Here is a 23,088-nt window from a genome sequence, read left to right on the forward strand (position 1 = left end):
GAGGTGGCTGATGCAGCTCATTGCCAACATGTGTGTCCTGTTGGAGTATGGAGCTAATATTGGCCAAAAGATTGCAGAGTGCATTTAGTGTGTGAGACACAGGCAGGATATCCTTAGCACCCACTTCTGTACCAGATGTTGTGAAATAGTGTTGAGCCCCTGAGGTTTGCAAAGCTGAGTGGGTATAGTATTAAAATGGAAGATGCAAAACTATGAGACAGGAGACAAAACTAAGGAAAGTATCTGAGAGGGGAAGGAGAAGGAAAGAAAAAGAAAGTGCTGCAATATGCACGACGATGTGGATGGGGCCAAGGACCTGGAATTATTGCAGAAGCGGGGAAGTGATGAGAAGGATTCAACTTTTGTAGCAAAGTTCATTTCTATATGTTTTCCTCTTTCAAATGGATGCTTTGAATAAATAGTACTTTCATTTCCCGTGAGGCAGAGGTGAATAATAAGTACCTCATCTGGGGATGCCGATCTCCCCAACATCAGTCATCTGCTTGCAGTCTTACACTCCGGCAGTGCTTTGGCTGAGCAAATTAGCCTGAAGTGTTGTGCCCTTGGCTGGCAAATCCTTTCAACCCGGTTGAACGGACAAAATGAATACCCAGATTGTTCCTACGTCTGTTATTCTCTCGTGTTTATCTGGCTGAGCTGTCAGTCAGGCCATTATAACTGTGGTGCACACTCAAATGACTTGTCCACTCACAAAAGCAGAGTCTGTTGATGATAAGCTAAACAAAACTGGAGAGCAACTGTTGACAGAGTTGGGGGATCTTGCAAATGTCTCAGGTAAAAGCAGAAATGCAATTTGGGAAGGTCTAGAAGGAGCTTTTCTTACGGGCGTGTAGTTTTAAAGTGTTTGCTGGGTGGGATTTGTCAGCGGACAATAAATGGGCACTTACAATGAATTGGGTTTCTCTCTACTTTAAACAAATTAAGTAGCATACAGAACGTTTCTGTAACTTGAATGCAAGGGTATATTGCTTTAGAATTAATTAGCGTGAAAAGATATACTTTACTCACACAAGCTTTGCCAGGACAGAGAGTGGCTGTGAGCTGCCATGTGCCATTCTCTTCCCAGTGCTAGTGGGAGGAGTGCGAGCACCCACAGCGCATTGGGTGGGCTGTGTGTGGCTTGCTGAGGACAGTGGCCAAACCTTCCCTCGGGGCTCTGGACATAGTCAACCCTGGGCTTTAATTATGCTGCTTTAGATGTGCAGCTTCTGTGTGTTTGTGAACCCAAGGGTGCTTGCTCCTTCCCAGGCAGGGAGAGCATTTGTGCGGGAAGGTTTTACTCATAAGTAGAGATGGGCTTGTTAAATACCCAGCAAAGCAGTGAACGACACAGGTGGAGTGCTGTATGAAAATTTATTTCCTGACTTTTAGTTTCTCCTCTAGGACCCTGAGCTAGAAGTAGGGCTCTAAGCCACTCCTGAAACTAATTTGATTGTATGACATTAAATAGCACTGTGCCTATCTGCTGAGTGTGAACGTAAACAGAGCCCTCTTGGTCCTTTAGTCTCATGTTTGTGATCATAATTAACAAGATTAAAGTTTACAGATTGTGAACATGAACATAATCTCAGATGTTTGAACAGTGCTGAGCCGTGTTACAGAAAGAGTGTCCTCCAGTTCCTTCCTGGGCAGACATGCTCATTCACTGCTGGATTGTCAGAAGAGTTTTCTCCACCACCCAGCATCCTACTTTCTGCAGTAAAAAGGGAAAAGACAAGACTATGTAAGGCTGCAGTGGCTTCAGTCCTCAGAAGTGTCACGAGGAAGCACAAAAAAGCTTAAGGGAGGTTCTATGTCTTGCTGAGGGTTTGTTACGATGCACAGTTAGCAGGGAGATGCCACTGAGAGCATGGCACAGCGCAGCCACATCTCTTTTATCAGCAGCTGTTGCTTTCAAAATCCCAACCCCAGTTGCCTTGTTGGTTGTGATGATAACTGTAACGGATGGTACAGCTATTTTTCATCAAATGCTTGTTAGTCAATTTATTAGATTCCTAATATACTAATGCACTCATTTGGCAGGCATCTCAGCAAACGAGACTTGCAGTGGAGTGTACTCATTCAAAGTCACGGTAACTCGCAGGTTGCTGATTTCTCATCAGCACTCAGAAGATAATTTGCAAATGTGCCATTTATCATTATGCGCTTTGTAGCAGCAGATCTTGTGAATGGGATAAACAGATAAGAGGCTAATAATGAACATTTCCTACCCAAATACCATTACCAGCTTCTAGAGTATTATGTTTTATATACATTGCACATACTTCACCTATATACTTCTGAGTTTGCATGTGCTACCGAAGTAGCTGGGGACAAGGTTTTTCTAAACCATGGCTAATGCACTTATTGATCTCTCTGCTGAGGGACACAGAGTTGAAGTAGATTAGATGTTGTCTACTGAAGACATAAGACTTTTATTTGTAGCAGATTAAGAAGTGATGGGCACGTGTGAGCTTTTTCACCATGAAATGCCACTGCTAACCTTCCAGCTTTCTTTTTCTCACTGGAAACATAAGCATTTATGAAAAGCTACTGGTAAAGCCAACAAAAGGGTTATTCAGAGACTGGATGGCAGGGGTTATATGGCAGAGGTTGCTGAAGGAGCTCTTTTCTTCCACACCAAAGACAATACACTGTATGGATGCTCTGACCTGTACTGCTGTTTGCCACTGCATTTGACTTTGCATTGATGACTGCTTTTTATTCGCTTGTTCACTTTTTACTGGGAAGAAGTCTAAAGTAACAGTAGCCTGGTGATAGGTCTGCAAATGTGATTCCTGTCTCCTCTTGTGACATTCAGGGTGGAAGTGCTGCATACAAATCACTGCTACTTATTTTTGCTCTGCAGATGTGATTTTATTAAATGAAAGGTGTAACAAGAAGCCCAGCATAGGAAGGAGCCCTTTTGCCAAATGGCTCTGTGTGTTTAGTTCTGTGACTGCTCTCCAGCAGAGCCGGGAAACCATGCAAAGATATTGATAATTGATTCCATTTTATATAAGTTAAAAACTAGCTTTTGCCTCCTAGTGTGAAGGTAATGGGTTTTGTCTGTAGAAAGATAATAATCCTATGAACCATTTCTACGCCCTCTATTAAAGAATAGTACAGCTTGCACTTGAACATAATGCCCATGTCAGCTCAGCTTTTTAAACATTCATCTTAAAAGAGTCTTCAAGGACTGGAAAGAGATCTTCCCCAGACACCAAGCCAAGTTTGAGGAACTTAAAAAGTCATGAAGATCCTGTCAATTAATGTGTTTATTCCTATACATCTACTCTGGAAAAAGCATCTTCAGACATGAAAGCTGTTTTCTTTCGATTAAAAAGTTGTCATTGCATTTGTTTTCCATACGTAACGCAGAAGGGATTTTTTTTTTTCCCCCTTACCAGATTGGGGGATAAATGCATCTCTTTTTAGTTCATGCCATTTTCCTCATAGGAATCTTCATATATTGCATGAAGAACAAAAAAAAAAAGAGGGAAGAAGAAAGCTAAATTGAAACCTTGCCTCCAAATCTGTATGCAGGAGGTGACTTGATTTATAAGCTTAGGTAATTTCATTTTTGTTCACATTCCTTCAATTGAAAGGCTTCCACAAACAGTGTTACAGCACTGAAGGGAAGAGATGGGGAAATTTATCAAGCTATTTATCAAATTATTTTCACAGTCTGTCAAACTCATAAGCATGCTAGAAAAGAAACATAAAGAGCATGTTCAAACAGAGCAGCTTGTCTGAGTGAGCAGCCAGACTGCAGCACAGCCAACGAGCAAAGACATAGCCAAAGACATGGGGACTGCTCTTGGCTGCGACGGCATCTGCCCTCAAACCGAATCTTGGCGCTAGTGGTATTAGACCCTTACTTGATGGATTATGGGCTGAGAAAATGAAATAGAAAACATCATTAAACAGAAGGAGAGGTCAGAGCAAAGGGGATACACTTCCCCCTCTCCAAGTCTCTGTTGAGTTTTACAAATGGAGATGATGTTGAATCTAAATGGTGTACATCCTCGATCGGGGAGTGAATTGCGTTCTGAGATGAGACAGGAGAAAGCAGTCTTGGAGTGTGCATCCTTGATGGCAAAACAGAGGAAAAAATAAACAAAAAAGCCACTGAGATTGAAGGAACCAGTCTAGTAAGAAATCTTTAATTTCTAATGAGCTTTAAAGGATTTGAGAGAGTTGATTTTTTTTTAACAAACCAGTTCAAGTACATGCCTTCCAGATTATAAAAGTACCTGAAATTGCCTAGAATATCAGCATGCATAGCTTGTTAGTATTTACATATATTTACATAGGAAAACAAGAGAAAGATCTACAGTTATTTACAGTCTACATAGGAGAAGAGAAAGGCAGCATAATTGTATTTCCTAAAATACAGTAGTTGAATAGTCAGCACATGCATATTAAGATTTATTTGCATGATAGAACTCAAATGTTTTAAGACATACCTTTTTTAACTCCCTATGCTAAGGTATAGCATAATAAAGGTAATTTTTTTGTGTGTGTTTTGTTTCTAGTCTATTTGCATCAAGTGCTTTAAAATGTTCACTAACACGGCGGCAGCATTATTTACCCTGGCAATTAAAGCAACAGTACACACGATAATTTCCTACTAACTAGCAACAAGCTGCTGGTGAATGAAATATCTATTGTTTCTCATTATCCATCGACCAACATACAGGGATCTCTCCTTGTAAAGGCAGTGCCTAAGCTATCACCATTAATTATAGAAGTAATATAAATGAGACTCTACAATATGTACTAAATGAAATATTAACAAGGCCAGTGTCTTTGAGCCTGAAAGATGCACTAACAGGGCACACTTTACAGCAGGCTATCTATGAAAATCACACATACATAATACAGGAGTGCCTGGCTTGCAGCTCCAAGCCTAGACTTTAGAGGCCTGTTTGCTAGATCTGTATTATTGCAAAATACATTCCCTTAATTAGTTTCTGGAAGACAGAGTTAGTAGCTAATTTCTTACCATGGTATGTTTCCATCATAACACCCTGTGTTTTTTCAATGCATTATATTACTGAAATCTCTGTGTGTCTGTTTGTGTATGTGCATATGTATCAACAAATGAAAATCAGTCTTTGTCTTTACAACCTAAAAAAACCAGCTCATTAGATATTTGTCCCAAAAGATCACTTGCTTAAAAAGCATTGTGTTATGTGGGTTGCTTTTTTTTTTTCCTCTGGTATCTAAAATGAAAGACAGTCCAAAAAATTATCTGTGCAATGAGGGAGGAAGCCAAATATCAGTATTGTGATGACATTCTTTGCAATACTGTGTATGAAAAAGTCTAAATTTTGATTAGTAATAGTATTAAAAAGCTATATAAATATATACAGCATATACAGTACTGTATGTATACATACATTTATATAAAGTATATATATAATTAAAGTTAGGTACGGCAAAAACATAAAACATTTCAAGTCAGCATAAGTTAATAACAGAACTGATTTCAACAAATTCTCCTCTGTGTATGCCCAAACACCAGCCAGCCCTATTCTGATGATTTAGTTGCAGCAGCATATCTAATCTATCTTTTTGGCAGGATATGTTTATTGTCAAAAAGCTGTTTGCTCAACTCTTGAAATTACCTTTGCCCGGAAGAATCTGCCCTCAGCTGGCAGGTTATGTGTTTGAGGAGAGTTCCTGACATCCTCCATAGGATTTCCATTTTTAATAGTGGCCATCGACTCTTGATAGGACTCATGTTTATCTAAGTGCATATCACAAAATCTCAGGAAGTGAATGGCAGAGGTTTTCAGGAGTGATCAGCTCCCAGTAGTGCTGCTGTGGTGCTCAAGGACTGTCTTTTACATGCTCTTTGCTTCTCACTCCACTGGTCTGTGTTGGTGCACAGGGCAGAAGGCAAGTAATGGACAGCAACATAATATGGTCAACATCACTGCTCCATACTAGCCTGTGAGAAGAGAAACTTCAAAACTGCCCCTTCGCTGGAGCAATGATGTCTTAAAAGTGTAAATCAGGTGTGAATGGGGAGTTCAGTGGGTAGAAGAAGGAAATGCAGAGGCAATGCCTGTGGAAATGTGATGTGGGTAAAAAGGGCAGGGTGAGCAGCCTGCGGGGCGTGCTGCAGCTCTTGCTACTGGCAGGCTGGTTGGACAACATAAAGCCATATGCTTCATTCAAGTTTTTGAAGCTTAAGCCTGTGTCAGGCTTCAAACAAATTTTGGAAGCTGATTGTGGACTTTAATAGGATACTGGGAAAAGGAGGGAATATGGTGCTGCCTCTGGGAACCATCTCTCTTCTGAGTTCTGTAGTAAGAGCATTTACGTTGCATGGACACATGTCTGGTGATGTCTTAAACATTATATTGTTTTATCTGAGATATCTGTGAAAGGCTAACAAATACAATACCCGATCTATGGGAAACCTACTCTTCTGAAGGACATCTGTAGAGCCTGTGGGCCCTCCTAAAGCAGCTCAGATGTCTTAAGACCCATGTTAATCAACTAAATCCCACCTCTAGTATGCCACGGTGGCTCTTTCTAGCGTTATGCAAAGGGTAGGAGAGATGAACTCATGGATGACTCTTTCAGGGGATTCATTTTTGGAGAATGAATGATGTTTTGGCTTGTAAGAGTTTTAACTGTGAGCTGGGCAAAAAGAAAGAGGAAGAGAGAAGGAAAAGACTGGAATAGGACCGGTGTAGTAGACAGTTTCACAGGTTAAAGAATCGCATTTATACAATAGAGAAAAACAAGCATGATTTTAAAAGTTAATTACATTTTTGTCAGCTATTTTGCCAACCTTGTTCTACATCTTCTACACATTTTAACAATGCTTTATAATAGAACACTTTATAGTTACTCGGTGCTTTTCAACAGTAAGTATGAAAGCACCCCATAATCTGAACTAGTCCTCACAACACCCCTGTGAGGTGGGTCAGTAATCGTACTCTCCCCATTATACAGATGGGAAAAGTGAGGTACGTGGAGTAGAAGAGACTTCTCCAAGTTCACTATGGAAGTAAAAGCTTAAAAAAGAAAACCAACCCAGTTCTCCTGACTTGACATCTTGTTGGGGTTTTTTTTTCTCCTGTGGAATGGTTGCAAAAAATCTGTTTGACAATGGATGTTGGAGGTTGGAAGTTTTCAAGCACTATCATTGCCATAATTGAGAACACATGGGGTGTTGCATAACACAGACAACATGGTGCATTATCAAAACACATTTAGTACAATCAACACGTTTTCTTTTGCAAAGTTAAAACCCAGAATGTCAGTTAAATATAGTTGCATATACTGAATAGTTGAAATAATCGCTAGGTCTTAATGCCTCACCAGTTGAAAACAAATCCTCTTTCATGAACTACTGCAGTTTCCTTACTCTAAGAACATAGCACACTTATCTTCTATAATGTATGTAAAGAATACTGTAAATGTGTAAAGGTTTTAATGACACTATGAAAAATTACAACTTGAAACCAATCATGCTTTGCAAGGAGAGAAGCTGATGGAGTTTTGAGTCTCTGTAGTTGGGAATTAATTGAAAAAGGAATACATCAGAGGAAAAAAAAGGAGACCTTATAGATTTTGGTTTATCCGTTGTATTATCTTCTAAGAGACAATTTGTTGGTTTAAATGTGGTGATGGGGGAAGGAGAGGTGGTTGAGAATGGTTTAGATGTGGTTCGGTGAGACCTTTGAAAAGACTGTAAGTATAGAGTCAGTTCAGGTCACGTTTTCCTGCTGGCACTTGGGTGGAGATGGGACCTGAAGGCAGCTGAGCCCGATTTGTTTCTTAGATTGTATTTGGCAGCTCCAAAGTTTTATATTTTTAGCTGCAGATACAATTTCAGTTTATCATAGTCACCCAAAATAGCAAAGGCAGGTCTCATTTTCATATTTCCTTGCTGAAAAAGCAATCAGGGAATCCTATTTTTTTTTACAGGAGACTGATACATACATATTCTGAGTATTACTCATAAGATAACTGTGTATCTGGGATTGCTTAGAGTAAGAGGACTGCAGCAGGAATAGTTCTTCTGTCGTCTCATGTGAGACTAAAACTTTTTCACTGGGTTGTATGAAAAGTGACTGTCCCTCACAGCTCTGAGTTACCTTGGTAAGAAATAGAGCAAAGTGACGCCTGGCATTGAGAAGTGTCTCTATCAACTTCAGCTGTCCTCAGCAGTGGCTGATACCACCAAACAGCTCTTAAGACTGCACCTAAAAGCACTTCAGACAGTAGAGAATCCTGAAGGTTTAATGAAGACATGAGGATTTAGGACTTTTTCAGAAGAGGGCATTGCACTCTCAGTTGTTTGCAGAGACTTGGGCTTGATGGTAAAAAATACCAATTCAAGTCAGCTGCTGAGATATTTTAACATTACAGAGAAAGGAATCAGTATATTTTGAGAAAACTCTGCACAACAATCACAGCTGAGGGTTTCTAGCAATCCCCAAAGGAAACAAACCCATCCTGAAGGCAAAGCTCAGATGCTGAGCTGCAACCTGGAACTCGATTAGGCAAACGGGCACATGCTCCAGCAGCCAGGCAACATGTCCCTGCAGCCACTTGCCCTGAATAACAATGCCAGTGTTGAAACAAGCAATGGAGCAAATCCTCAACAACTGCAATTCTGTGGAGCCTCAGAGAAGGCAGCGGGCCTTTGCTGATTTACACCAGGTGAGGATGAGACTCGGGAAATATGAAATTACAACTGTAACTTTAGGGTTTGGACAATTTGGAGCTGATCATTGCGGAAATAGGCTTCATATCAACTTCTTTGTTTTTCCAAGGAGATTTTATAGTTCACATCAAGTCAGGAAATGAGCATTGCTGAAGCTAGCTGGTGGAGTTTTTTCCCTCTCTAGCAGAATGGTTTTGAAATCTTCAGAGTGCTTTTCAGAGGACAAAGAAGGTATGGGAGACCCCATTGGTTTTGTGATCTGGAATATGTTCATGCAACCTCATCTTCACTGTATGTACAATGAGTTATTCCACTATGAGTGGTATGTCCACCATGCCATTGTTTGGAACTGGTATTTTTGTGTTAGGGATGTGTTGGCTTTGTCTAATAGTCCTGAGATGAGTAATAGTAATGGCCTGAAGAGTTTTAAGGAAGCACTTACCTTTTTATTTCACTTGAGCTTTCTGCTTTGAATCTAGTCCTTGTCGCAAATACCTCTCATGTCATTTTAAATTCACCTCTTTCCACTGGCTGTCTTTTAAAATGCACTGTGCTAAACTTAACCTCAGGCTACCAAGATAACTGACCTTTATTCTTAATTTTTCATAAGAGAATTAAGACCTCCTTTTCAAAAGAGCTGATCCCATCTTACTGGCAAACAACGTTTAGTGCTATCTGTTTAGAGTGCATCTTACTCATTTGTAGTTGCTAAATATACAGATAAGTTATGGCTTTGTTTCTATTATTTATATGCTTGGTATGCAAACTTGCTTCAGAGCAGGAATCTAATTTTAGAAAATAAACATGCATTTGAAAGTAGACAAATCAGAAAACTAAATATTAAGTGTGTAATATGTTTTCTTATCAGGAACATAAACAGTATCTTAGAATACTAACGGATGCATTACATATATTAATGAGGGTTGTACTGCGTCCTATATCTCAAGAACGCCTTTTCTTTTACTGTTAAGATATTCAATATTAATTTGCATTCAGTGCCACCAGTTACAAATTGACAGCTAGCAGTTATGAAATAAGTGCCTATGAACTAGTAGCTACTTACTATTTTCATCTCAACAAAAGGATTTTGGAAGGATGGATAATTCAGATCTTTGAGACTCAACTATAAATAAACAGCAACTGCTCTATAAATCCCACCCTGCTGCAGTTGAAGATTGTATTACAAAACTGACAAATGATTTGCAGAAGAGAATGATGAACCCTTATTACTAAGACACTCTTCAACTTAATCCAAAACAAGATTCCTGGGTAATTTTACCTACGCTGGAAAGATTGATAGCAGGGTGCTTGCCTAGCAGCTTTCAAATGTTTGGCCAGATCGGAAATGGCATTGAGGCATGATTAAAGATTCAGTTGGGCTTCTGGCAAATTCTTTATCCTGTGTATTCATCATTGCAACCCACTGCCTTTGTTGCAGGTTAAAGAAGGCTGACCCCCAGCTCTGGTGATTAGCACCCTGTACAACTGACAGGGGTGGAAGAAAACAATTGTTTAGGTTGCCCAGGGCTTTTAGCATTGTTTATCAGTTGAAATTGTTGGGAGGAGGGGCGTTAATCACAATAGATCAGGGAGAGTCTGTGACAACTGACAGGCTCATTGTTTAAGACATTTTTTAACGAAGTTGTTAACATTAATTCTTTTATATAGTGCTCTAATCTTCTTCAAATTATGTTCTGACATGGCACAAACCGCTTGGCATTGAAAGTCATTCAACAGTGATTAAAGTGCTCTTTTTATCGGTTTAAGAATGTTTCATCTTGTATCAGCAGTATGGAATTGTTTACTAATTAGATTCCCTAACATCCTCTGCTGTCGTATGCTGATGATATGTGAACAGGAAAGCTGATGAGCAAAAAATTAAAACTTGTTATTAAACTATCATAAGGCCCAACATATAAAGATGTCATTCCAAAGATTGTGTTCATGAGGGATAAACAGTATTTACTGAGAAACTCAGTAGTTTCTCAGCCTGGCTAAGCATGACTGGCAGTGCAGGCATTTTGCAGTTATCCGCAGCTCTGGCTCTTCTCAGAGGTTGGTGGTATCTGAGTCGGAGATGCAAAGGAGGTATTTGTCCCTTGAGGACCTTCCTGTTCAGCATGGTATACACAGGGCTCCTAGGCATCCCACTTTGGACAAGAGGCTGGACCTTCTGACATCCCTCCCAACCCAGACTGGGATTTGATTCCTGTGAGGCTCGTTCCCTTCTGTCTTTGGGCAAGTCTGCTTAGGGAGATCCTCTAGTGTCTGAATGCAACTAGCTCACATTCATCAAAGGAAATTAGATGCTTAAATGGCTTTGAGAATCTGGGATTTACCTCCTGTTTTGTAGTTTTGCAGTTTGAAGGAAGCTCCTAGGCTTGATGAGTTCATGTTTGTTCATTACTCTGATATTAAAGCTTTACCCTCTGTCAACGAAGGGATAAATATGACTGCATTTCTCTTAAGTAATAAGAAAGGTACTTTTCTTTCAATGATAGAACCATTGAAATTTCTTTTTCCAAAACAGCCAACACGATTGAAACGTTTAGAAAAAAAGTAAAGATACACACAGCCAAAAAGCAAATGGCACATTGCTCACATCCAGTTCTCAGTGAAACACTGGATGCGGCGCAAGATAAAGTGCTTTGGGCTTCCAGCCACACAATCTTTTATCGTTTAAAGTAAATATCCTACACTCACACGGGGAAAAATATTCTCTTCTTTTGGAGTCTAGTTGGTGTCAATGTTCGAGGTGTAAAGCACTGCTGTTATACTGTGGGGTGCTTTTCTGCCTGCTGAGAATTTTGTTTAAGAGTCGTCATATTTGACTCATTTGAAAAGATAAATTATTGTTTGGTTTGGATTTTAAACTGCTCTGACAAACTTCCATTTTATGAATTAGCTGGGTTCTATTGGAGCAAGCCTGAGTTTAGCTTGGCTGGACGGATGCTTTTCAGCAACAGCTTAAGGGCTCTCACTCTGCATTAAAATGTTTCATTTAATTCTACCTTTCTAATAAAAGTCCAGTTTGAATTGCTTGCAAAAAGCTAATAACACACTTTAGGGGGTTTGAATTTTTCTAAACAGCTAAATACAGTGATCACACCTGTGCTGTGGAGCTTTATAGGATAGTTCAAATGAGCAAAAGAATTTTATTGTTCTCTATTATTTTTTGAAGAACTCTTCCATTTCCGCTACTGCCTTTAAAATATTTCCTCTTTAAAAATAAAAAAGGTATTGGTTTAATAAGAGGATTACTATGTATTATATTAACTTTAAAAATATTTTGATCTGTTGATAAATATATGCCTTTCAAAATACCTAATATAGCCAGTTTTGGTTTACCTTGTGATGGGAGATCATTTCTTAGCTGTGGAGTCATCATTATCAGTTTAATCCCATCTTCTGAGAAAAATGCATGTCTTGCAAACAAAAGGCCTTCCTTTGCTGTTACAAAATTGAGATTCTGCCTCAATTAGGGAGAAATGGGGCTTTTTAGACTGCTTACTGCCTTTGAAGGATGAGAAAAAAGTCTTCAAACTAGAGGCCTTCTGCAGGTTGACCGCCTAACAGCACCCTGAGTTTCCTTGGTTGTGACAACACAAGGCCAGAATAAACGGGCTTGGGGAAAATCACAAGAGATTGAAGCCTATCCTCTTTCCCCATTAAATTATCCTAATGTGATAACATCTAATTTCTCTTCATTTACTTTTTCAATCATACTTGGCAAGCTCTTTATCCTGATTCCTATCAGCTTATAATTAGTTACCACAGAAAGGACTGAGATGTACATAAATAATCATAATATGCCAGATAAACTGTATTGGTTTTAAATGAGTGTTTTGTCTTGCTATGCACTCTCACCTATTATTTTTAATTATAGTTTACAAAGCAAGATAGCTTCTTGCCCTCTTTACAGCTACTCTGGCACTGCACTGCTTTTAATCTGTGCCAGTCACCAGTGGCACTGTGCTTGTTGTCACCCTGTGACCTCAGTCTCCAGATTTCTGTCAGAGAAGTTTGGAAAAACCCATTCTTCCTGTTTGAACATAAGTTCACTTGGTATTTAAAAAGGAAAAAAAACCCTCTTGATCCACAAAAGCCTCTAATCTACCGGCTCTGTTTCTTAAAGCATTATAAGACATGAGGAACTGTTGTTACAGAATGAAAAAAAGACACCAACCTGGAAAGCCTTGAGTGTCTGCAAAACCAAAACCTCTCTGCCTGCAGCAGATAAACATTCTTACAAGGCATTGTTAACAATTGCCACAGTGAAACTGTTGATGAAAGATGTATGGGCAGGTTTGGCACTGATCCCGATTGCACTTTACATGATAGGTCTTAATTGGAGTGCCCAGGTTAATTTTGTACAAGGGGTTTAAAAATTCCAAACAAACAAAATGCATATATCAGCCTGCATTGCTGCTCACAATTAGGGAAGGGGGGGGGGGGGGGGGGGGGGCAGCAAGATTGCCTGGGAAGACTCTACCTCTCTGCTCAGGCCAGACCTTGTCTGCCACCAATCCAGGTGTTTATTGAAAAGGGGAAAAGCTCTGAGGCTGGGAGCTGTGGACCAAGATTGTCTTTTTCTTTTGTTTTGCTTTAAGAGGAAAGGAAAATGAGTCCTCACTGGGGAACTCAAAAAGGTGTTTTGTAAATAAGTGGCCAGCAGGCAGGCATCACCTTCAGCAGAGTTTGAGCCTTACCACCAGGCAGGTTACCCTGTCAGCCACAATGCTTTCATAAGACACAGCTTCAAAGGGCTGCATTCAAAATTACAACGATAAAATATCTCTATATATATTTATATAGTTATTTTTAATCTCTTTTTCTTTCTTTCTTTCTTTCTTTTTTTCTTTTAATTCCAGCAACAAGGAGCTGCCACAACTGTCTACTGTGCCACGGCTGCAGAGCTGGAGGGCCTGGGAGGGATGTACTTCAACAACTGCTGCCGCTGCCTGCCATCGCAGGAGGCCCAGGGCGAAGCCACGGCCGCAGCCCTCTGGGAGCTGAGCGAGAGGCTGATCCAAGAACGAATTGGCAGGCAGTCCAAATAACAGGGAGCTCCTGGAAGGATCAAAACACACGAGTGTGTGCACGCTTGAAAACTGCCAACACTGGAACCTGTCCAATCTTATCATCTAGAGGGTTTCCATATACCTCAGATACAGATTAACCAGTGTTAAATGAAATAATAGCAGTCACAACATAGTGAAAAATGTTAAGTACTAATGGGAAATGGGGAATACTGTGGGTTAAAGGGACAATGCGGCTTCCTGGGGCTTAGTTAGTCTTGGTTCTCTTTCTTTTGATTATAGCCTGTTCAAAGTGTAACCCAAGGAGGCATCTTTTGTCTTATTTCAGAAAAGCAATGCTGCAGATATTTTCTGTTGTTTTGATTAATGGGTAGGTATGTAGCCCAATATGGGATTTCCTCTTTATTTTGATAATTACTGTCCGTTAGGCTTTAGGTATTGATTGGGAGATGGTAGTTGTGTTGATTCTTTTTCCCTACAAGGATTTTATTGGGTGTGGCAAATAAAAAAGATTATTAAGGAAAGAAATCTTTCCTGCCCTTGACTGCTGGCTGCAAATACATCTGCGCTGTCTAGAAAAAGAAGGTGCAAGAAAACATCTGAACAGAAAGGGTAAAGTCACAGCTAATTAAATATTTCTGTTTCCTTCTTAAAAGATTACAAGAAAAGATACATTGTAAACCGTTCCCTAAATACCATTGAGTTAGGAAAGATGATACTGTCTCCTTAAGAACACACAGAGAACATAATCAGGGGTTTAAATGGTAGTTCCATCCATTTCTCAGTTCACAGTTTTAAGGAGGGGTTTTTTCTTTGAAAGTTCAGTTTCTCAGTTCTCCTGGTTCTGTATCCCATTCCAAATATCTTCTCTTTTTTCCCTTTCAATTAAATTCAATAAAACAACATGCTTGCTTGAATATTGTCACCTGAAGAGAAAGTTTTCTCATTTCTGCAAATGTCTTAGTTCCAAGTTTGGTGGGTTTTAATTTTGTTTTTTTTTTAGAAAAGAAAACTTGAGGAAAAATAAAGAGCTTCTTGTTGATGCCAAGAAAACGTTGTTTTGTTTCTTGTTTCTTTGAGTTCATTTTTTGTATTTTGTGCTTTGTAGCTGTCTTCATGCCAGAAGGTTGTCATAAGCCATCCACAGTCCAGCATCATATTTTCTGTAGGCAGAATATAAACAAATAAATAGAAGGACACATTGTTAATAGCAGCTTATTTGACCCCCTTATTATTTGTGATTTATTGCTAATAGTCTACCTTCCATGACTTTTCTTGTCTGTAATCATAATGCATTTGATTAGCTGTTGAGTAAGCTTTAAAGTCAAGGCACACACTCACCTGGAAGAAGTAGCAATAGCATCCTCCCATCCAAAAACAGACCACTTTTATGTAAGGAATTATGATACTGCCATGTAACAGCTGCACCTTACAGTTGTATATTACAGCTTGGTTTGACTCTTTATTTGTTTGAATCTAGAGCCTATTGCTCTTTTCAGGTGTTCAGTCTCCTCTGCACATAGGGGTTGAAATATCTGTAAGTAAAGTTTTAATCTGTGAAAGTAAATTTCTTCTGAGTGGACAGGAGGAACCTGGGTTCCCCTGCCCTCAGATCTAGGGTGAATTAGCTGACCTGGATTTATACAGAGAAAATTAGGGCATTTTCTTCTCCCCAAAGCTCTTGACATCCTTCAAGCTTCTGCCCAAGTGCAACCTCAGCCACTCCCTACTTGGCCAGTTCCTTACCTGATGCCACAATCTTTCCTAAAGCAGCAGTGAAGAATATATGGCCTTGCTTACATCTACTGTGCCTCCTGTGTTACAACAGCCTTCAGTAAATAAGCAATCATGCCTCTACTGTCTGCAGCAAGCCTCTTCCCCCAAAGGCCAGCACATCCCAATGAGCTTGCTCCTGCACTGAGACTTTTGGTGGAATAAAGAAATCAAGGGGGCTGTTCCAGGGAAAAAAACAACTCTTTTCAGCCTTTTTGGGAAAGCAAAAAAAAAGGGAAAAGGAAAGAGAAGAGCAGATAAATAATCTGTCTCCTAGAAGTTTTGTCCAGTCTGTGCTGCATGGATCAGATGGTGGCATAGCGTAATGTCTGAAAACTGATGGCATGGGTCAAAGTGTTTGCAAGTTGAGGCGATGGTTGCAGTCAAATTCCTTGTATTGTCTGGAGTTTATCTGGGGAGAAAAAATGATTAACTTCTGTCACCTGTGCAACAGCCTTCACAAATGCATTATTTTTCCTTTTCACAGCCAAAGAGAATTACTCTCATAATAATACAGCCAGTCTATGACAGCAGAGCTTTGTATCAGAGCTTGGCATTGCTGGATTAAGAGTGGGTAGTAATTAAGCAATGCTAGGAGCTCTACACGCCCCCGAAGGCCTGGGCCGTACGCTCCATTTAGGCAAACATTAATAACCAATAATGAACACCCTGTCATTCCTTATAGCTGAAATATTGCATGCTTTTATGAGAATTCAGTACTTAAAGAGATTGCCTGCCTTCCTTCAAAGAATATCTGGGAGGTGTTTCTCCTCTGTAACATGTCTCACTGTTTTGGTAAAAGCATTTTTAATGTTAGCATAGTTTTGGATTACTATGAGGTAAGCTACTTGCCTAACTTCATTGAGTTGCTTGGGTTCCTGTGTTTCCTATTTCTGGTTAATAAATATTTATTGACACTAATATAGTACTCTGTCTAGAATCTCACTGTCACAATTGTCTCAAACTCAGATAAAATGACTTGCTATCTGCTTCTTTCTTACCTTTTCTTTCATTCTTTCTCTTACTTTCATTCTCTTTTTCTCTCCTCTTTCTTTGTCTCCAGCTTTCCTCTCCCTCTCTATCCTCTTAGTCTCTCACTCTCCTGTGTTGAGATAGCCAGCACAAAAAACCTTCTACCTTTTTTTTTTACCATTTTCATTCCAAATAAATAATAAAAAAGGCACATAGCTGTGAAGCATTTGCTTCTATTAGAAACACTTGTGAAAATAATTTTTCTTGCACTCCTTGGCTTAGTTTCAACGGAGGAAGGATGTGCAAGGGACATTATAAAAGGAAAAGCAATAGAAATGAAACAGACTCCAAACCCTCCCTTTTAATATCCTAGATGTGCCTAAGTCATTGGCTTTCAAATATATTTTGGTGTAAAATTTGGCACATTTACAGCCAGTCAGATTTATTTATTTCACTGGCTTACATTTTTCCGGTTGATTTACCTGAGGCAATGTCTGTGTGAATTACTCCACAATGCATTGACTCCAGTGTTCATTAAAGGTAGTTAAGTGATACTGTGTCTAATATTAAAGCAAACCCCATTAACCTTAACTAGTATCATATCAGCAAAACAAAAAGAACTGAATAAAGCAAAATAGATTGGGTATTTATAGTTCTTGGAAAAGATCCAGCAAACTTACATCAAGCTCCTAATAGTCCTAATAAGCACTTGCTAGTTATCCTCATAAAAAAAAGGAGGCTGGGCAAGGCCTGTTTTTCTGATGCATTGCTGCAGCCCCACAGGACTTTCTGAAGGAGAAATGTTGGTGGGCGATGCTGGAGAGCACTTCCCACCCACATGCTGAAGGGTGTTGCTTGACTCTTTCCCCTCTGTTTTCCTTCCAAAGTCAACATTTCCCATTTTAATGGTGATGGGTTTTGCCCCTGTATGAGTGCCCTGGATCTGTAAGTCCATGTGGGTGAGCGAGCAACCTCCCTTGCTGAGAATGAAGAGCCACCAGAGGCTCTTAGGGGAATGGAGGTGCCATTTCAGTCGGCAACAGCTTCCACTGCTATCCATGCAACAGAAGTTGCTCACAATCTGTCCAGAAAGTAACTGAGTGTTGGGACCTCTACTTTCAAAATCGGATAGAGGTGATCCAGCTGAAACCCATGCAAAGCCTTGACTTTTATTTCCCCCCTTGGTTTTTCTTCTGACACCTGGAAGACAATTTTCAGATATTCTCAAAGCAGGTAGGGATTTTTATTAGAGAAAGTCTTTCCAGCAACACTGCAATAATTTGACTTATATCAAGGTTGAATAACTCCTTGTCAGGTGTTAAGCTCATGACCTTTCAAGCCAAACACACTTATACTAACCAGTTTACCATTGGAATGATCAATATCTTGTAAGTGAGAAAGTCTAGACAGATCTTATTTTGTCCTTTGGTATCACTTGTGGCTTTGGAATTGATCATTATATGTGGCTGGGGAAAAATTGCCTATACATTTCATGCTCTGTATTTATCTTGACAAGGTTCTCTAGGATTATATTTCCATAATCTGAATGGCAGTGGAACAGCTGCTCAGGCTCTGCAAGCCCTTCTTATCAGGCTGAATTTAAGTTACGGTAATTACTCTTTCTCCTTATGTATTTCTTTTTTAAACAAGCGTGTACTATACATTAAAATGTACGGTTGAGGCACACTGAGAACCTTGGAAAATGCTGCTAAAATGTATTTCTTTCCATCCACAGTGGCTGTAGGTGTAGGATTGACTTTTATTCTAAATGTAAGCCCATGTCTGAGCATGCATAGTCTCTGAAGCAGGATCTCAACCTACCCAGGGAATACCTTGTTTTATTAACAAATCTTTCAGACTTGAGATGCCCTGAGAGTGGGGGCAGTTTAGCAAAACCAGAACAGCTGTTGGTAATACCCAATGGTAAACACCATACTGACTGAAGGCCTTCACCTGGTCCCTTTTTAAAGCTGTTGCCAGCCCAGGGGAAGCAGTCAGGCTATCGCCACAGCACAGCACTCAAAGAGGGAGCCTGCAGCTGACCTGTGTGCCCACTCCAGCCTGCAGTTGCAGAGCAGCACCAAAGGTGTCTGGATGTCACAGGATGAAAGCATTGAAATAGAGCCAACAGATGCATGGCTGTTTGCTGATGTCGTTCACCATGGGACAGAGGTAATGGGAAAACAGAAAGAATCTGCCACTTTTCTCTCCTTTTTTTTTTCTTAACAGTGCTAACTATGTTATTTACTAGATGCCTTTTCTGGGCTGTGCTTTTTCTTCTCTCTCCCGTCCCTGTTGCAGAGCACTTTCCAACGGGTGTTTCATGAATTAGCTTCATGCTTTAAAAGAGAAGATTGCTCTGGCAGAGAACAGCATAGTTGTAAAAGTGTCAAGGTGTTATGAATGTCCTGATGATAGAGCCCAGTTGTTATCTGCTGGGTAGTGAGGGAGGATAGCTAATGATGTGCAGCATGTAAACCGTTTGTTGCTCTAATCCATCTGCGTGGAGAGGAGTGAAAAAGAGGGGCGAAATCCTGGGAAAATTACTTGGACAGCTGGAGATAAAGTGTGTACTGATGGAGTCATCCAGAGGTAGCTGTCAACATGAGCTGTGTTTGCATATAATCCAAGCGATGCACAATGACTCCTTTTGGGTTTTTTTTTTTTATGAGGGTTCATGTGTCTGTGCACAGACCTTAATTACTATCCAGCATCTCTTACCAACTGGGCTCCAGCTTTAAGTGAGGAATGTGATTTTAATCAATTCGTGGCTGGGTGGTGGAGGGAAGTACTACAAACAGACCAAAGCAAGACATACGGATCCCTTCGGAGGACCTGAATTAAATGAGAAGCAGTCATTTTATTAATTCTGCTGTGTTTTATAGACCTTTTATATGGAACATTACCCATACAACTTCACTATCTAATTAAAAAGGGCTCTTATCAATTTGCTGGGCAGTTGCTTATGGAAAAAAAATATATTTAAAAAAAAAAAGAGGAAGAAATAATGTATTATTTTTGAGTCCCAAAGATTATCTACCTTAAGGGGGTAGAGAACAAATTGCCAAATCCCTGGTGAGACCATTTGAGCTGCTTATCTTCACTCTTTTAGAAGAATTGTTATAAAAACTGAACATTAGCCAACGATTTGGGACTGAAGTTTGCACCGTGTGTGTTGTTCATACAGAAAGCTCACACAGGGCTGGTGCAGTGCCTGTGGGTATGTGAGCACAGGCTAAATTAGGGTCTTTGTACATTGGATTTACACAATCCCTCCTGGCAACGCAGATGCCCTTTCCCTTGAGTCGGCGTTAGCCTTTAACAGTGGTGGTTTGCCCAGCTCTGTCATGTTCTTAGCGGGGATTAAGAAAGGTGTGTGATGCTTGCAGGCGGGAAACGGACAAGGTTTTTACAGAGAGAGGAGACAGGGAGCAAGTGCACAGGAGCCACACTGGTCCTTACTCTGATCATCACATCAACACATAACAATTGGCCCTAAAATGGACTTTGCCTTTTTCAGGCAGCTGGAGAGGAAAGGCAGGTGAGATGGGGAAAGGTTATGGAAGTGGGCAGCACCTTGCTGTCTGCAGCCCTCTGCACTTTCTGCTGCTGCAGCATGTGGCTGAAGCCGTCCCAGTGCCTGAAAAGCAGCATCAAAAGAAACCAGTCAGGAGAGAAGGGGCGGGGGGGGGGGGGGGGAGGTCTTCTAAACCCCTTACACCTCCATAAACCCTTACTTTATGTGGCGTATTGGATTTTACAAGCACAGAGTCTGCAGGGAGCTGTCTGCCGAGCACACAGTTAGCAGTGATTGAACACCAGCATTTTAGCATTTTGACTTAAATCCAGTGTAAACTTGTAAGTGAACTGCTGGCCTGGGCTCGGTCTCTGGTGAACAGCAGTCAGCAATGCATCACAGGCTGCACAGCCCATGGAGCGCCCGGCCGGCGGCCACGGGTCACAGTTCAAAAGAAGCCTGAAATTTCGCTTCAATAGATCCTGAATTACCTCTCATCCCAGGGAAGGCTTTATTTCTCTCCCTCTCTTTCCCTCCCAGCATTGAGCCCGTGTGGCTGGAGAAGAGAGGAGAAAGAGAGCCAGTATTGAGACCATCTCAAATGTACTTGGACTACAAACAAACCAAAAGTATTTTCCTTCCAGCGAAGCTGTTCCTTTAATCTTTATGAGCAGGAGAAATTCATGCATTACAGAGGCACGAAAATGAAAAGGGAAGGGTGGGTGGGAATAGTTGCATTAGAATTAAGCCCTGTTTTTAATATGACACCTGTCAGACTTATTGTTAAAAATATGGAGAGAGGCTCCCTTCAGAAATAATAACATTGCAGCAAGGTTAGTTATAACACGGTGAGTCCTGTCAACAGCCGCAATTAGAAGTTGTTTACCATCGAGCGAAATAGCTCTGCAGCATCAAGGCTGTGTGGACCTTGCGTGTTGTTTCAGCCCCAGCCGAGGGCTCATAGATAATCCTCTCCTCCAACACAGCGTGCAGCAGAGATGGGAGATGCTTCCCTGCAATTGCATTACTTTCCTAATGACACTATCACCCAACCAGGGATTAAGCGCTGCTTTACAGTCAATGAATGGTGTCACCAGGTTTAGGCTGCTAAACAATTAAAGGGTCAATTTACCGCGTGTTAGTGGGCAGGGGGTGAAGGGCAGGGGGATGACTGGCAAGGAGAGGCCCCTGATAAACAAGAGCTGTCAGAGAGCCCCTACCCTGTAGGGGCGAGTGCTTCTGTCAGCTGGCTATTAAAAAGTGTCCTTTGGTGTGGCAATGACGGCCGTGTGCCAGGGCCTGCGCGGCGCTGCTGCGGCCGCCCGGCACAGATCCCCCTCTGCGGCGGCTGCTGCCAACTGCCACACAGTGTTTGTAAGTCACCCGGCACGGGTTCTTAAGCTCAGACCACAGAATTAATTTCATTTATGCCTTCAGCCAGATTTCAAAGTAAGGCAGGCTCTGGAGACAGAGGAGAAATTAATTTATTAAAAAGCAATGGCTTGATAATGCGCGTGATGATAGAATAAATGAATCTGTTCAATATCTTATAAAACAGTTGGCAATCCCATAATAGAGCATTCATTGTCAGTTTAGTAGCTTGTCTCATTATACTCCGCAAATAGTAGTAAAATGGTGTATTATTCATGAACCAACATGCTTTAACTACTTTTAGTGCACATTTATTTTTTCACATGTAATGTGAGTTAGGTTCATCTATAACTGTAACTCGACTTATGAATCTTGAAGTGGTAACACAAACTGGAAGAGAAATTTTATGAACGCTAGAATCAGTTTCTGGGATGTTTGTAGCATTTATATACACAACAAAAGCAGGTCCTAAAATGCCAACCTGAGATATCCCCAACTTAGGTTACAGCTCATAATACTGAGATAAATACAATAATTTTATTTGATCATTTCATCAGCTGTAATTTCATGTTTCACTATTTGCTAGGGTTTTTGGTTTTGGTTGCTTTTTTTTCCCTGCCATAAAGCAAATTCCTAAATCTAATAGAGTTTATTTGTTGGCTTTACAAATAGAAATTGTCGTTACCGCTCCCTCGCTTCTTGGCTTCCAACACACACTTTTCACCGGCTTAATTTGCTATGAAGGTCTCGTATACGTACAGCCAAGGTCAGTGAAAGTCCACTGCTCATTTCAATTAAAATGTTTGCAAGGATTTATAAGTAATAAACCCATCTTGCCTATAATAACAGGTTTCCTTAAGTTGGTCTCACCACTACTAAGTATAATGTTGCAGCACATTGTTGATTTCTATGTACCTAGAAAAAAGAGCACTGTAAAATAAGATGACTTAAAAATGCAATTAAAGTGTAAATCTTTATACCCATTAACATTTAGGGTCCATTAGATTACTTTGTCTTTTACAATATTAAATGCTAAGATGTTTTGCTTTTGTTCTGTAACAGTATATTCTAGTTCTATTTATAATACAAACGTAATTTAGCTCCCAATAAATCTTGGCTTTAATTGGTTATTAAGTATGTGCTACCATGTCATAAATTTCCACCACAGAATTTCTTTTTGTTCCCATTCATCTCTGTGATTTTGTATTCTGGAGTCAGGTACAGGGTTTCACCCTGACATAAATATGTAGCCCATCTGAGTGTCCCCCAAGAACTTGAATGGGGGGCATCACCCTAAAATTGAGCCCCTCAGTAGGTGCTATGGGGGAGCAAGACCTGGATTTCACCTCCCTGGGAATAGAATTCAGCCATGTACCTGCCACAGGGAATGCAGACATTGAGGTTAATGGTTACCCAGGTTGGAGGCAGAAGGGCTCCATCTGATTCTCTGCCCAGGGGGAAATGCTTTTGTAATCTGTTTGCTCTCTTTGCAGTGACTGGAGGCACAGCAACTAACCTCTGGCATGGGGTCTGTCTCTCCCAGGCAGGAGATGAGGCTGGGGCCTGACGTATGGCCAGTGCTGGAGCTTTGATGGTGATAAAGGTTGCAGAGAGTATAAATCAGGGCCAGGTTTCACTCTCTTGTCCTTGATGTTGTCTTCTGCTTTGAAAGGTGTCCAAACTATGGCTGCACAATTATGACTCTTTTCCTCAGGCCTCAG

General features: G+C 40.5%; 2 protein-coding genes across 2 annotated transcripts in view; one reads left to right on the top strand and one right to left on the bottom strand.

Annotated features, from left to right (window-relative positions):
• WWOX (WW domain containing oxidoreductase) overlaps positions 1 to 14,778 on the top strand; it is a 491,880-nt gene extending 477,102 nt beyond the window's left edge. Inside the window, exon 9 of the mRNA XM_062007183.1 lies at positions 13,567 to 14,778. Coding sequence (XP_061863167.1) covers positions 13,567 to 13,755 — 189 coding nt within the window. The 3' untranslated portion in view covers positions 13,756 to 14,778. The remainder of the gene's footprint in view (positions 1 to 13,566) is intronic.
• Positions 13,230 to 23,088, bottom strand: part of MAF (MAF bZIP transcription factor) — a 188,498-nt gene continuing 178,639 nt past the window's right edge. The window contains exon 3 of the mRNA XM_062007185.1: positions 13,230 to 14,897. The gene's annotated coding sequence lies outside the window, so the exon portion shown is untranslated. The remainder of the gene's footprint in view (positions 14,898 to 23,088) is intronic.

Source organism: Colius striatus, chromosome 14 (genome assembly GCF_028858725.1).
Source record: "Colius striatus isolate bColStr4 chromosome 14, bColStr4.1.hap1, whole genome shotgun sequence".
NCBI classification, from domain to species: domain Eukaryota; kingdom Metazoa; phylum Chordata; class Aves; order Coliiformes; family Coliidae; genus Colius; species Colius striatus.